Source organism: Carex rostrata, chromosome 3 (genome assembly GCF_964058835.1).
Source record: "Carex rostrata chromosome 3, lpCarRost1.2, whole genome shotgun sequence".
NCBI lineage: Eukaryota > Viridiplantae > Streptophyta > Magnoliopsida > Poales > Cyperaceae > Carex > Carex rostrata.
In genome coordinates this window covers 5,913,086-5,928,193 of record NC_135920.1, presented here as the reverse complement: position 1 = coordinate 5,928,193, position 15,108 = coordinate 5,913,086, and the positions used below count along the sequence as shown (strand labels likewise).

The 15,108-nt window shown below is 33.2% G+C and overlaps 1 protein-coding gene across 1 annotated transcript; it reads right to left on the bottom strand.

Annotated features, from left to right (window-relative positions):
• Window positions 1-28: 28 nt before the first annotated feature.
• LOC144551120 (GDP-mannose transporter GONST3-like) lies at window positions 29-2,986 on the bottom strand. The gene is made up of 3 exons (XM_078298942.1): window positions 2,186-2,986; window positions 1,498-1,543; window positions 29-1,300 (listed from the first exon to the last, which is right to left on the bottom strand). The coding sequence occupies exons 2-3, from the start codon at window positions 1,498-1,500 to the stop codon at window positions 188-190; spliced, it is 1,116 nt and encodes a 371-aa protein (XP_078155068.1). The 5' UTR covers window positions 1,501-1,543; window positions 2,186-2,986; the 3' UTR covers window positions 29-187.
• Window positions 2,987-15,108: the final 12,122 nt, after the last annotated feature.

Here is a 15,108-nt window from a genome sequence, read left to right as displayed (position 1 = left end):
AAAATCAATTGAAGTATTTTCATCTCCCTGCTATGGAATCATGTACTACATCGATGCAGAGAGGATATCAATAATTAGTGAAAACTATCTTTGACAACAAACCATTACAATTTTTTTTAGACAGAGTTTTGCAGTGGTATACAATCTGATGAAAGGATTTGAATACCATATAATCTTACAGGTATTATCATTTTTTGCCTTCAGATGTTACATTATTGCTTTCACCACCAACTTTCATTTCGATCAACGCTTGCCGTTCTATGTCATCTATCTCACCTCTTGAGTCGTCCTCAGACACAGCCTTGGGTTTAGTTGTTGATTGTTGGTACAGAACACCCCCAAAAACACATACCAAAAGTCCAACTGTTCCCACCAACCTGGAATGCTTATCCCAAACCAGTAAATTAACCAAAATGGTAAGTAGTTTGTTCACTATACCAAGAACCGTAAATCCAGTGGCTGAAATCGCCTTTCTACAAGAAAACCCAAAAAATGAAATTGACAATCCAAATATACATGACAACCCAACTGGCAAGATAACCTCCAATGTAGACCAATTGGGCACAGTATGAGAGAGAATATCAGTCTTCATTTTTTTTATCTCCCCCATTATGAGAACCTCAATAGGAAATAATATCAGAGCCTCCAAGTTATTGTACAAAACTAGCCCCCATGTATTAAGCCCAATTGTCGAGACTACGTGTTTAATATAAACAAAATCAACAAACATACTAACAAGATACGCAAAAGCCCAGCCATATGCTTTCAGGGTAAACTGGTAATCAGTAAAAACGTAAATCAAACCTCCACCAAAAATAACTGCGAAGGAAAGCCAGGTTTTTATACTTGGCCATGGCTGGTTAAGAAATAGCGTTTCACCAACTGCCACCAAAATTGGCACAGCCGACCGGAACACAATAAAGGTATCCACATTTGCATTAGAGAGGAGCTCGCTATTTGTAAAGATGGAGAGGTAGAAAATCACAGCAGCGGGTAAAAACTTCAACATGGTTTTGATGTTTAGTTTGTCAAGCTTGATTAGGTTAAAGCAGCCACAAATTAGAACTCCTAGCACGCTTGTCAGATATTGTAAAGCAGTTAGCGAGCCGGGATAGGGGAATTTAGTGACAGCCCATTTGTTAATGATACTGAGGAGAGAGGCTGATATGCAATAACCTAAAGCTATGCTATAGACTGATAGTTGGTGGAATAGGGTTTCTAATGTATACTTCCATGTCGAGTTTGTGGCAGTTGAGACAACTGAAGGATCATCACTAGAGGTCTCATTTGCTTCCAGCATCTGTAGATGTACAGAAATTACTGGATTCGGTCAAAAGTGCAAAACAAAGGGGAATGAAATTTGCAAGTATAATACAAGAAGTGTAAAAAATAAACAGGTACAGATATATTAGCACATGCTTAATGAAGTCAAAAGCTGAGTTTGTAAAACCAATGCCAATGTAGAAAAAGAAATAAAAAGGTGAAATGCACACTAACCATTGCAAACTTCTATATTTGAATCGACAGAGTTTGCGCAAATGCCCTTGCTGCCAATCAGTGACGTAGCCAGAATTTTTATTAGGGGTAGACAAAATAAATTATTATTATATTAATAATAATTATTATTTTATTTAAATAATTAAATTATAAAATATTATTAAATAATTTTCATTGAAAGCGGAATCGGTAATTAACCATGAATTAAAATCGAGAAAATTGGTAGAAATCCACTGAATTAGATTGAAAACTCGATTTTTTTGAAAGTTTACTTTGAAGCATAGTTCACAATACTCTTTTATTAAAATTCAGCTCATTTTGAATAGTTAAGCATAATAAAAATATTTTAATGCATTACATTAAATTTCAGTATATTACTTTATAAAATATTTTAGTCTATTCCTTTCACAAAAAATAACAAATTTATTGTGATACCACGATCATACCATTCTTATTAACATTCTTCTTGTCGGAATATTTCAAAATAGATTGATGAAAGACTATCAAAATTGTAATGACTCGGCCAATTTCACTAATCGAGAGTTTTGACTCAGTCAGGAGTAGACAAAACTCAAATCTAGATGTAGACAAAACCTAAATCCAAACCAACTATATACGAATTTGGTACTGTATTTCAAAATCCAGGGGTAGGCGGCTGCCTACCCCTGTATACAAGTGGCTCCGCCACTTCTGCCAATTCCAGGTACTTTCAAAACTATAAAAAAATGTTTAAGAAAATTTGATCTTTCTGTAAGATAAGCTTGCTTCCATTAGCATATATTGAAGTGATCACTTCATGCAAGTCCCAGAAATGCCGTCTCCTGCAAGATTATTTGAACAAATAATAAATTAGATGCCTCCTTTTAAAAATAAACATGCAGTTATACACTTGTACTGTTTACCCAACAACCAAAAGTTGAACATAATAGAACTTATATATAGACTCTGATTAAATAATAGTCAAATTATAGAACGTGAGGAGAGTTCATTGAAGAGTTCAACTCTGACATGTTACCGAATAAGGACCATTTTGACAGTGCAGTATTGATCTTTCTGAACACCATATAAAAAAGTTTGTACCGTTGAGTCTGACCAACTAGCTTCTTTTATTCAAGGTTTTGTTGAAAATATGAATAAACAAAATACGACCTTATGTGTAATTGCTATTTGGCACTTGAAGATGCAGGTATCAAGCGAGGAAATTTTATAGTTGTAATTGCAAGTATCGAACCTGCATTTTGCCAACAATCTAAAAGGTACCGTTGCATTGCATTTGATCCGTATCAGTTTGGATATGTAAAATGATCGGATCTGAGAACAGAAGAAAGGTTTAACGAAGAAAGCTGACAAAAGAAATAGAGAAAATATCACTTTCTTGAGAAGGATTTGGCATTTCAAAGCTCGATCGAATCAATGAACAATTTATTCATTTCACTGATGAAGCTCGATGGATTGGGAATTCTGAGATATACGAATCGCTCAATTCGATTCAAATTCCTTCATTTAGTTCAAGTACACCTGTCTAATTCGAAGTACCCGGTCCCAACCGGGGAGAAAGGAGAAAGGAGAAAGGCCCAGTAATTTTCAAACAGGATAGGCAAATTTAAACAGGGATAGATCCAGAAATAGTGTAAGTCCAGCTCAGGTATGGGTTATTAAAAAAAAAATTTAGAAGGCTTTTTCTGATTGAGACTGACTAATTGGTCGATTGATTAGTCCGATTAACCGTTCGTTTTTTTTTTTTTTATGCAGCCGATTAGTCAGTCATTTATATTTTATTTTTTTACATTTATCTGTTATAAGAATTATACTTTAGATAGAACCTGTAACGCATATTGTTATTTAGAATATTGGTTCACATAAAAATATCTGCCTTACGTATCATCTCAAGTACCAAGTACCATGGCAATTAATTAACATTAACAAGCCAGCACATCAAATTTAACTCTGTGGGCGCCCCTTCCCTATACTATATAGTCTATATTATTAGAGACTAGAGACTAGAGGGAACACTTCATTTCAACCTCAACTTGACCAGCATTTAATTTGTATATTGAATTGAGTGTACCATTTTTTTCTATCTAAAGTTTCTACTAGATTGAATTATTTAGTAAAAATGTGTACAACACTGTTAACTTCATGTAACACACTATTTATATAGCTGATTATTTTGACTGTATTGTTTGTCTAAAGTTGTATACGAAATGGAATTCTCCGATAAAGATATTGACATTGTTGTTCTGATTATATACGACGCTGCATGGAATTAAGACAACAAGCTGCCAATATTTTTTTCCGCAGTTCCCCTATGACAGAAAAATCACATAATAATCCGTAAAATTCTAATAAAACAAAAGCAAAACTACAGCATACCATTACCAACTAGGCAACTACCAAGCCTCTTCCTGTTTGTCTGATTTTTCATTTATTGCTTCTTTTTTTAAGTGATTTTTCATTTATTGCTGCGTAGCTGTTGCTATCGCTAAAAAGTGAGATTAGACCTTATTCATTTCACTGGTCCTACCAAAGATTCCTTATTAATCAGCGGCTCAGATCGCGTGCGGTACGGACGGGACGATACAATTTATTAATTCCTAGATCCTCTACGACCTAAATGAACATAAAATACGTGTGCCTAACTAAAGAATAGTCACACAGAATCAAGATACTACCGCTGTGGGTCCCACTTTCGGCTGGCGTGCAGGCGTAGTGTGGTCAAGGTTTATTTAATTGGAAGGCGTAGAGGCCAGAGGGTAGAGTAGGAGCTATCTCAGCTCACCGTGTCCGTTGGATGGAGGGAAGGGTGAATTCGTATCCTCTGCATTAACTCAAAAAAGAATCTTCACTGTCCGATACACTGTAAGAGTCGTGCGGATTAGATCCGTACTAAGATATAGGCTGTGGCCGGATTGACTCTGTTTAAAATCAGACGGCCAAGATATATCAACTCAAAAGATGCTCTTTTGAGTTAATGCAAATGATGCGGACTCGGGAAGGGTCGGGATGCAAAGTACGGATACGGCTGACAGACTTAAAAAAGACATACGTTGGCGGCGGAAGAAACGTGAATCAGTCAAAGGGGGGTCGCGGTGTCGTACCAAGATATTTTATTAACTGGCCCCGAGGCGGCTGACGGCGGCAGTGGATTGGTACTGTTTTCATCATTTCTTGCACAGCTCTATCCGAAAAGGTTTAATTATAGTTCGGAAAGTGATTTTTTTTATTTACCCTTTTTAAAAAAATATATAGAAGTATTTAAACTATTTTAATTCTATTTTTAGAAGAGTACATCCAAATATAAAAATATGAGATTATTATTTCACAATTCTTTTATTTAAAATTTGATAATAATTAATGTTTAATACAAATTGCATATCATGTCTACGGTATGTGATGAGATTTGATGTAAGTTCTACTTTATATCAACTAATTTAAAAGCTGGCTATATTATTTAACAATACTTAAATACAATAAAAATCAACAAATTTAACTTCTCATTTTTTTAAATTTTGTTTTACTTATTTATTTGAAAACGTACTACCTGATTATCAAAATAAGCATTGTCAAGCGATCGTTGATTCGTTGTATACATTTATTCCTTATCGAGTTATTTTATTTCAGTGTTGACTAATTTTTACTTCCAACTTCCAAGTGTATTGAAGGATATTTCTGAGAACAAGCCAAAAGAATTTAAATGCGTTTAGAAATGTAAGAGAACTCATGTGTTCATTCTGACAATATCTTGAAATGTAAGTGCAAATCTTAGATTTATGTCATACTTAATGAGTTTATCTTAAAAAAAAAAAGTAATATTTTTAGTTTGCTTTGAACAATAACTGTTTCCTTGTACTTTTTTTTTTTGTGGTTGAATTTTCCATACAATGATTTTTTTACAATTCCGAATATAAATTATACAATTCACCAAAAAGTATGTATTTTTAATGTAAAATAACATTAATGATTTCAAATTAGTTTTTGAGCTTTTGTTTAAAACCACTTTTAAGTATTACCAAAAAGAACTTATAAAACAAGAAACCCGATTTTTCTTAGTTACCATGGATACGGACCGTCCAATCGAAATTTAAATTCTCTTAAGTAATTTAAAATTTGAATTTGAATACGGACCATCTAATCGAAGCTTGCACTTAAATGATCTATAAATTACAGTATTATAAGAAGTTGTTCAACGGATAAGGTACTGCTAAGTGATTAATTGAGAATAATCATAAATAATCGATTATAATTAAAAGTAATTGACCGATTAATTAAAAAGATTCATGACAGTTTAGTGACAGTCGACGACTAATCAGCTGATTAATCGATTTAATCCGACGTTTTATATGAAATGAATCGGCATGAATTCCAGGAATGCGTATCTTCTGCATTAACTCAAAAGGGAATCTTCTGAGTTAATGAATCTCAACCGTCTGATTTTAAACGGAACCAATTCAGCACCTACTTATACTATATGGACTTTTCAAAATTAGTACAGATCTAATCTACACAAATCTTAAGACAGATCTACAGTTGAGATTTATTAACTCAAAAGTTCCCTTTTGAGTTAATGCAGAGGATACGTTCGAATTCCAGTCGGTTCGGATTCAAACTCAAATTTCATTAATATCTAGTCATCTACTGAAAGAAACATCGTTCCCATTATTTTATCCCGGAGAAATTTTGGGAAAACATTGAGCAGTTGAGAAACGGTGCACTATCCACCGTAACCTTCCTGGTCCAGGAAAAAAAACGCCATCAGCCAGGTCCATCCAGAATTTTCATTTAAACCCAGCCGATCTGAGCGCCGCCGTAGCGTTCCTGGGCCTACCCTGTGGTTGCCCGCGGGCAGAAAACTTAAGGCCGTCAGGCTTCCTCGGGAGCCGTGTCGCTGCCAATCGCACGTGCCTATCGCCGATCAGCACTACCCTAGTCCGCCACGTGTCCCCTCTTCACGCCAACAGGAATGATTGCCGCTGCCGCCTGAGCTGGCACCTACACTCTAGGGGCTACATTGTTGATCTTCCTTTCCTCTCGTCAAAATTATGCGAACATTTCCTTTCCGAGAGATTATGCATGATGTTGTGTGTCCGTTAAGAACTTGTTGAACGGTTTGATGTTGTGTTTCCATAGATGATGTTTTATGCAAAGATGAGAAGCTGAATGTGGCATGAAATTACCGTACGGATCTGATTCCGTGGGTTGTGTATGGTCTTAGATTGCTGGGACCTATATCTCATAACCAAACGACAAATACTCATATTTATTTATTTTGCTTTTCTTTTTTGTCTGATACAGGGGTGGCAACGAATCAACCAAATCGAATTTATTCTAGGTTTGAATTTGGTTCGAATTAGATTTGAACTGAACCTAGTTTGATTCGTTTTCAATTGAATTTATTTTGAATCAAATTAATTGTGAACTACACATTTTTTGAATCGAACACGAATTGAATCACGAACTAAAATTATCTTTTAGCAGCCTAGTTATACCGGTAGTTTATACATTAATTTTTTCTTCCGGGATAAAATTCACATGGCTTCTTTTTATCAGTATGAAATGAGTGTTTTTAAGTTAAAAAATTATTCATAAAAAAATACATCACAACAAATAATCGTAAAAAGAGAATTAAGTACAATAACTGAAATATGTAGTAAAACAAGTAATCGTACCTCGAGTGCTCAATCGATCAAACCATCAATCAGACCATCTAATGAAGTGAGAATCCGAAAGGTAGAGAAGGCGTAGGAGAGACAGCCGTCTAGGCCGGAGAGATGAGTAACAGCCAGTCGCCGAGAGCATCGGTTAGGTTTTAGAGCGAAAGGGAGAGTGAGTTAGAGAGAGGCGGAGTAAGAACTAGGTTATTGAGATTTGAGAGTGATAAAGCATTGGCTAAATTAAATTACGACTCTCTATCTTGAGTTTTAATTTCATCAGGTAAATGAATGGCCGATGTTATTATGAGATTCGAATCATAAAAGTTCGCGAACAATTTCAATTGAACCAGGCTAGGTGAGAGTTTGATTTGAATTAATTTCAAACCAAACTTGATTTGATTTGTTTCAATTCGAACTCATTTCGAATCGAATTAAACTCAAATCAAACTCCAATCGAATCACAAATTACGAATTTTTTTGCCAACCTAGTCTGATATATGTTCCTAAAGAATAAATGTGGCATTTTTCATCTCTTTTCTTTTCTAGTTGTAGGCTTCTAGCACGTTTCCGTATCAGGTACCTGACTCAGCACAATTGAAATGAACGGGCCATATTTAATTTCAGTCGGTGTCTGTTCAGAATTAATTTCAAACCGTCCGATTGAATTGTACTCAGTCAGGTAACCCGAGGGGATGTGAATTCTTCTAGCACACTATCATCGAATATCGCAACAATTTAATGCTGCGAAACAAAAAAGTAATTTAGATTATAATATAAAATAAAATAAATTTAATGTACTTTCACAGTTTCACTTGGCGGTATAGTGTGTTTAAGGTTAAATCACTTGTTCTAAAATCAGGGAGGGACGCAGTATTTCTATCAGAACAAAAATTGAATTTAAATAACTTATCAAATTCAAACTCATTAGCTAATTGAGTATTATAAATAAAAAATTCAACAAGATAAAATTCAAATTTATCCCAATTCAAGAAATTTAAGTAAATTATAATTCAAGGAATATATAGTGCAAACTCAAATTTATGGTCTTAAAATGTGCAGCTGATGCTTCCTGTGATACCTGATAAATAGAATTGGAACGAAACTTCAATGATTTGCAGAATTAGAACCCCAACAAAGTTTTAATTATGACTTATTTACAAAATTTTACAAAAATCAACCCTTGTCTGACTGATGGATACCAGAACAACATTCACACCTGGTACTACTGACCTGGCACCATCTCCAAAACATCCGCAATTTAACAGGAAATATAATATTTATACAAGGTTGCGTTGGGAAATTCGGAATAAGAATCAGAATCGGATACTTCACCATGGAATCGTAATCACGTGAATCAGTTGGAATCGAATAAATTGGATCAGAAGCTCAAATTTTTTTAGTAGAAGCATGTTTTGTACTAGATTTATCAAATAATTCATTCCAATACTTGTAATAATTAAATTTGAACGGATAAAAATCAAATTTGTAGTGTATTACTTATATATATATTGACTAATATACTTTCGGTAGCATATGGGCCGAAGTGCTACCGGTCCAAATTTGAAATTTCAAAATCCAAAAAGTCGATCTGAACCGTTCATCTTGTTCTCCATATTAATATGTGCTTGGAGACCAAATTTTATATTTTTCTGAATTTTTTTACTATTTATTAAGCCACTTTGAAAATCGCTGATCCAACGGTAGCATTGTTTTGTTAAGCCACCGTTGGATCAGCGATTTCCAAAGTGACTTACTATATAGTAAAAAAATTTAGAAAAATATAAAATTTGGTCTCCAAGCACATATTAATATGGAGAACAAGATGAACGGTTCAGATCGACTTTTTGGATTTTGAAATTTTAAATTTGGACCGGTAGCACTTCGGCCGAAGTGCTACCGAAAGCATATTAGTCAATCTCTCTCTCTCTCTCTCTCTCTCTCTGAATATGTTAGCATGCTACGCGTAGCATAGAGGCCCTCCGTGCAACGGCTCAATATTTGACTTTTCAAAATCCTAACGGTCGATCCGAACCGTTCATCTTGTTCTCCATATTAATATGTGTTTGGAGACCAAATTTTACATTTTTTAGAATTTTTTTTTACTATCTGTTTAGATTTATTGAAAATCGCTGTTTTTTTATGGTCCAGATTTGCTGAAAACAATGATTTTCAATAAATCTAAAAAAATAGTAAAAAAATTCCAAAAAATATAAAATTTGGTATCCAAAAACATATTAATATGGAGAACAAGATGAACGGTTCGGATCGACTGTTAGGATTTTGAAAAGTCGAATATTGAGCCGTTGCACGGAGGGCCTGTATGCTACGCATAGCATGCTAGCATATTCCTATATATATATATAATTTAACATTAAATAGACGTACTATTGGATAAAACAATAAAAACTGATTTTTTTTTACAAAAGACAAATAAAATATTTAATTTTAACTTTTACATTTTCATATTTTATTTTGTATATTCGTTAATTTATTTTCATAGAAAATATTTTTATTTCATAAACAATAAATATTTTATTTTTATTCAAGTAAAACTAATAAATAAATAAGACAAACCGTCTCTATTTAATAATAATAAAACCATGCTATTATTAATAATTATCGGTCCTTGTTTTAAGACAGTCTAAACATTCTTTTTAATAAATAGAGGTTAATAACTGGTCCGCTTCTCGGTGTGTAATAACGTGTCTGGATATGGTTCACAATCAACCATGTTATATTTTCAAAATAGAAATGTACATCATATATAAACCAAGTCTATTCAATATTTTATAATAATTTAAGCTTTCTTTTTCATTTTGAATTGTGACTCCCCTCTTTCCGATAGCGACTCCTTCAAATTAATTTCTAAATAGCGACTCCCCAGATTGAGATGTTGGCCGTTAGTATTTCTCAAATAATTTAGTGAAGGCTTTAAGCAGCTTTGAGATTAAAAATTTAGTGAAGGCTTTAAGCAGCTTTGAAAATAGTAGCTCATTTAATATTTTATTGAGTTAGTAGAATAGTGAGAAAATTCACAAAAGACAAACAAAAAATAATCTATATTTGCTAATTCAAACACGCTCAAACGAAAAATAGTAGCTCCGAATAGTGTTATTCCAGATGAGTAACTATTCTTCACCCATCCAAACGCACCCTAAATGATTAAAAATTATTGACTTTGTTACAATTGTAGAAAGAAAGACAACAAAATTAATCTACAGATAACTGGGTGCGTTATAAGTCATTTTGATTGTGTTACATGGTGATGGAGGCGTAACTAGAAAATTATAAGATGCTAAAACTTAAAATATAAAATATGTTGTTGGTGAAAATTGAATTTAAATTCTCCACAACAACAAAATATATTCTAACAACTAATTACAAGTAGGCATGTGATATTTTATAAGGGTGTAGATCATATAAAAATTTCTAAAAAAATAAAATAAAATTTCAATATATTTAACTCAAATTTTAAATTCATAGGAGTGGCCGAGTGGTTTAGCACTCATACGGATGAATATAAATCCACCCTTAACTACACAACTATTCGAGCACATTACAAGCACATTATGTGATATTATATATATATATATGAGGAGGGTTCAAATGCCTCCATGTTTTTATGCCTCCATCTCTCTCTATCATTCTCAAAGTTCAAACAGTCGATCCGAACCGCTCAACCTAACCTCCATACTAAAATATGTTTGGAGACCAAATTTTATATTTTTAGGAATTTTTTTACTATTTTTTTAGATAGGTACAAAAATACTGTTTTTAGATGGTTCAGATTTACTGATTTTGTACCTATCTAAAAAAATAGTAAAAAAATTCCTAAAAATATAAAATTTGGTCTCCAAACATATTTTACTACGGAGGTTAGGTTGAGTGGTTCGGATCGACTGTTTGAACTTTGAAAATGATGGAGAGAGATGGAGGCATGATGGAGGCATTTGAACCCTCCTCTATATATATATACACACACCTTAACGCATCCAGTGCCACGTAACACACTTGGTGCCTTAAAAATTACATTTTTGCCATTAATTAAATTTTGATTAAACTAATTTAAAAATGAGACAAAATTTTGAAAGAACATATTATTGAACACACTTGAACATAAAGAGGAGAGTGAGTTTTTTTTTTTTTAAAGGCAATAAAGAGAGGAGAGTGAGTTAACGCACTAAATTGTATGCATTTTGCGTAACATACTTGAACATATTTATTGAACACACTTGCAACGGTGTTATATATATCCATCAAGAAGAATGTTGGTCAATATTTTTTTAATTGTCAGTTCAACATTAAAGTAATTGAGGTTAACATCAACACTTAGTCAAATTTTGTTAAATCCAATAATATAGTTCACCATGAAGATTGTTGATGCTGATTGGTCATCTGATCATCAGTCAACTTTAGGGGTGTCAATGGGTACGGTACGGGTCAGGTGGATACATTTTCATACCCATACCCTATCTATACCCATTAAAAATTGATCTTATCCTACCATATCCTTATCCGTTAATATTATCGGGTAACGAAACAGTAGCGGGTGAATAACGGATAATACTAGTATAATAATTAGTTTTATTATATTTTACAAATTAAACATCAAAAACTCATTCATTTCACATATAGATAATTGCATTTCTAATAAAAAAAATAAAAAAAAATGCAATCAATTCCAACTAAATTATTTTTTTATAAATAATAAAAATTCAAAAACACGAATATACATTTAACTGGGTTCGAAATTGAATTAAATATACATTTAAGTGGGTTGAAAATTGAATTGAATATATATTTAGATTTTATAATTACCTATAGGGTAACGGGTACGAAATAGTCATTACTCATACCCTTACCCATTTATTTAACGAAATTTGTTTTTTACCCATATCCATACCCAATAAGCTAACGAAAAAAAAACCTTACCCATACCCGCCTTATCGAATACGATATGGGTCGGGTAAACGGCTAAAAAGGTACCATTGACACCCCTAGTCAACTTAATTGAGCTCATAAGAATTTTGGTGACTAGCACGAGGGATATTGTAAGTACTATACTGTTGCGGATATTACCGTCACTAATAGAAAAAAATATTTTTATGTTAGTATACCCTTACAGATAGTCACTTTTTACCCTCGCAGATATTGTTTCATTTTTGTATATATGTGAAAGATAATTAAAATATTATGGGGTTAAGATTTAGGATATAGCAAATTAAAATATTCAAAAGAAAGAGTACGTATCTATCAATATCTCGTCAAAATAATTACATTAAAAAGATAATACCATAGTAATTAACTAAAGAATATATATATGAAGCGATTCTTAGGAACATGCAATTGATAACATATATATATACTATAACTCCACCACAATAGATTTATACATCGACTGTTCCAGACAGATCCAACTCAGTGCAGATTAAAATAAAGCGTAAATCAGTTCCCTCTAATTATATCTTAGATACGATTAATAAATGGTCCATCATCTACAACGAATCGCTGAATGAGCTGCTGAAGTGCTGAGCACCACATATATTTATAGAGAAGTTTTCACTTCATTCAGCGCACAAGTCAAACATAAGGCTGTTTTGCCTCTATGTCTGAGCACTGCATGACGGAAATTTGTATTTGTAATTGGCCATTGCTTTCTCTAATCTCTATGACCCTCCTAGCTATAGCATTTAAATTTAGGTTAATTAATTAGCATCTAAAAAAACCTTATTAATGGTAAACCATATTCTTTGCTTTGGCTATTTAACAGTGTTATCAGAACCGGACCGGACCGGGTGGTTCAACCGGAATAAACCGGACTCGGTTACCTATCCGGTTCGGTTCTTTAGTTGGATCGCTTCAGGGAATGAACTGCTTGTAAATGGTTAAACCGCCCGATTTTTCGTAAAAAATCGCTGATTTAACCGGCGTAAAACCCGGTTCAAAACAGATTCTTGTAAATCTTACTCCGATATCGTTTGTTTATTTTCTCCATTCTCGAATCTCTTCTCCTGCGATTGCAATTTCTTCCCTATTCTTCGGTGGCAAAGATGAAAAGCTGTCTTTTATGAAATCTCCTTCTACAAGTGATGATGGGTACCACAACGTTTGGTTCAGTGCCTCCTTGAAACGGTACCAGTTGTGGCTCAATCTCGTTTTTCTAGACCTCTTTTGAATCCAAATTACAAAAGAAGCTACTAGGATCAACAAGTGTAAGTAACTTTATGAAATTTTTGAGTTAATTTTATTGAATAGATCCATGCATATAAGGTGTTTGATGAAATGCTCAAACCAAAGAGTATTTTGGTCTAGTTCCCTACCAAAACTTGCTGGAAAAGAAAACCAGAAACTCAACTGTTTTTTAAGTTATATAAGTTCTAAAATAAGTACCAAACTGATTTGAGAACTTGATAGCAGATTGGATAGAGATAAGGGCAATGAAGGTGTTGGTTTGGTTAATTTGGATGAGAAATAAAAAATAAGTACTTCATGGAAAAAAAAATCTGTCATGTGATGGTCTATTGAGTAGTGATTGATCATCGATTCATCGGATGAATAGCTAGACAAATTTAAATATAAATTTGGTTTCCCTAGTGTACCGTCAAATGAAAAATATCTTCTTATAAATAAATAACTCCAAAAACACAGAATACTCTCAAGAATATACAAGGATTTTCATACCGACCAGGTTCATACTGGTATTGGTCCCTCATAGTTCAACCCTGACCAATTAAGTATACATATAGATGTACAAGCTGATTTCAAGAACTATACAGCCAGACACTGTACCAACTACCAAGTACCAACTAGTGTATTGAGGTACAGGAATATAATTGGAACCTGATAATCCACAACTACTTTTTTGGACAACTGTCTTTGCTAAAGCATTGTACCTGTTCGGAAAATCATACACTCCGACATGATTCTGTCATAGATCTAAAATGTAGGAAATGGATAATACTTTCTTAGTTAGCAATATTGTTTTCATTTATTATTGATTTTTGTAATTACTTTAAATAAACCAACAAGGTTAAAAATGAATGATGAGTGAGAACAACCCGATTTCATTCTATATGGTTAAAATTGTTTAGGAACAGCTACTTTGTTTTACACCTTGTATCATTTTATGCTTAGGAAACTTAAAATACACAAGTACACGGTTATGTAAGAATGAATTGTGAATTCCTTTTGCTCATCAACAGAAGAATTAATTATGAATTTCTTTTTATAGTTGAGGCTAGTGCTCTCCTTAAGATATTTTTTTTATTCTCGTCTGTTTCAAGTTGATTTTCGAATAATCTAATTATTGTTGTTTTACAGGGAAATTGATCTGTACCGCCTTCTTCTTCTAAAGCTGCCACAAGAGGAAACACAGATCCAACTTGAGGGCATTGCGTTGAACGCATTGTTGTTGTGAAGAATAAAGATGTGAAGGTCACTGCTCATCTCCAGATGTCAGTCTTAGTTGTTGGTTACCAAGTGGCATTTTAACTAGCCAGCCTTAGAATTCTAATTTTTTATCAATTAATTTTATTACTAGTTAGTTTTTTTAGCTATTAAAAATATTAAGCATTTATTTTGTTGTATGAGGTTACTTATAATGTGTCTGTGAGGCTAGTTTGTGACATGGAATGGGTCAACTGTTCAAGTCAAGTGTTATCATAAATTAAACTTCTATTATGCTAATTTTTTCTTTTATTTTTTCTATTGTTTTAGAGATGTTATTCTTTGTTAGAGTTGTATATAATATGTTTTATTCAACCAGATATATACTTAGACGTAAAAGTGACTAGCTATTTTAGTTTTTGAATAATAAGTTATATATGTTTTAAGAAACCAGCGGTTGAACCGATTGATCCACCGGTCCGACCAATGAACCGTTGACCCGAAGCTTTACCGGGTCGATGTCCGGTCCGGTTCTGATAACATTGCTATTTAAGCACCCCTCTACTGTCCCTTT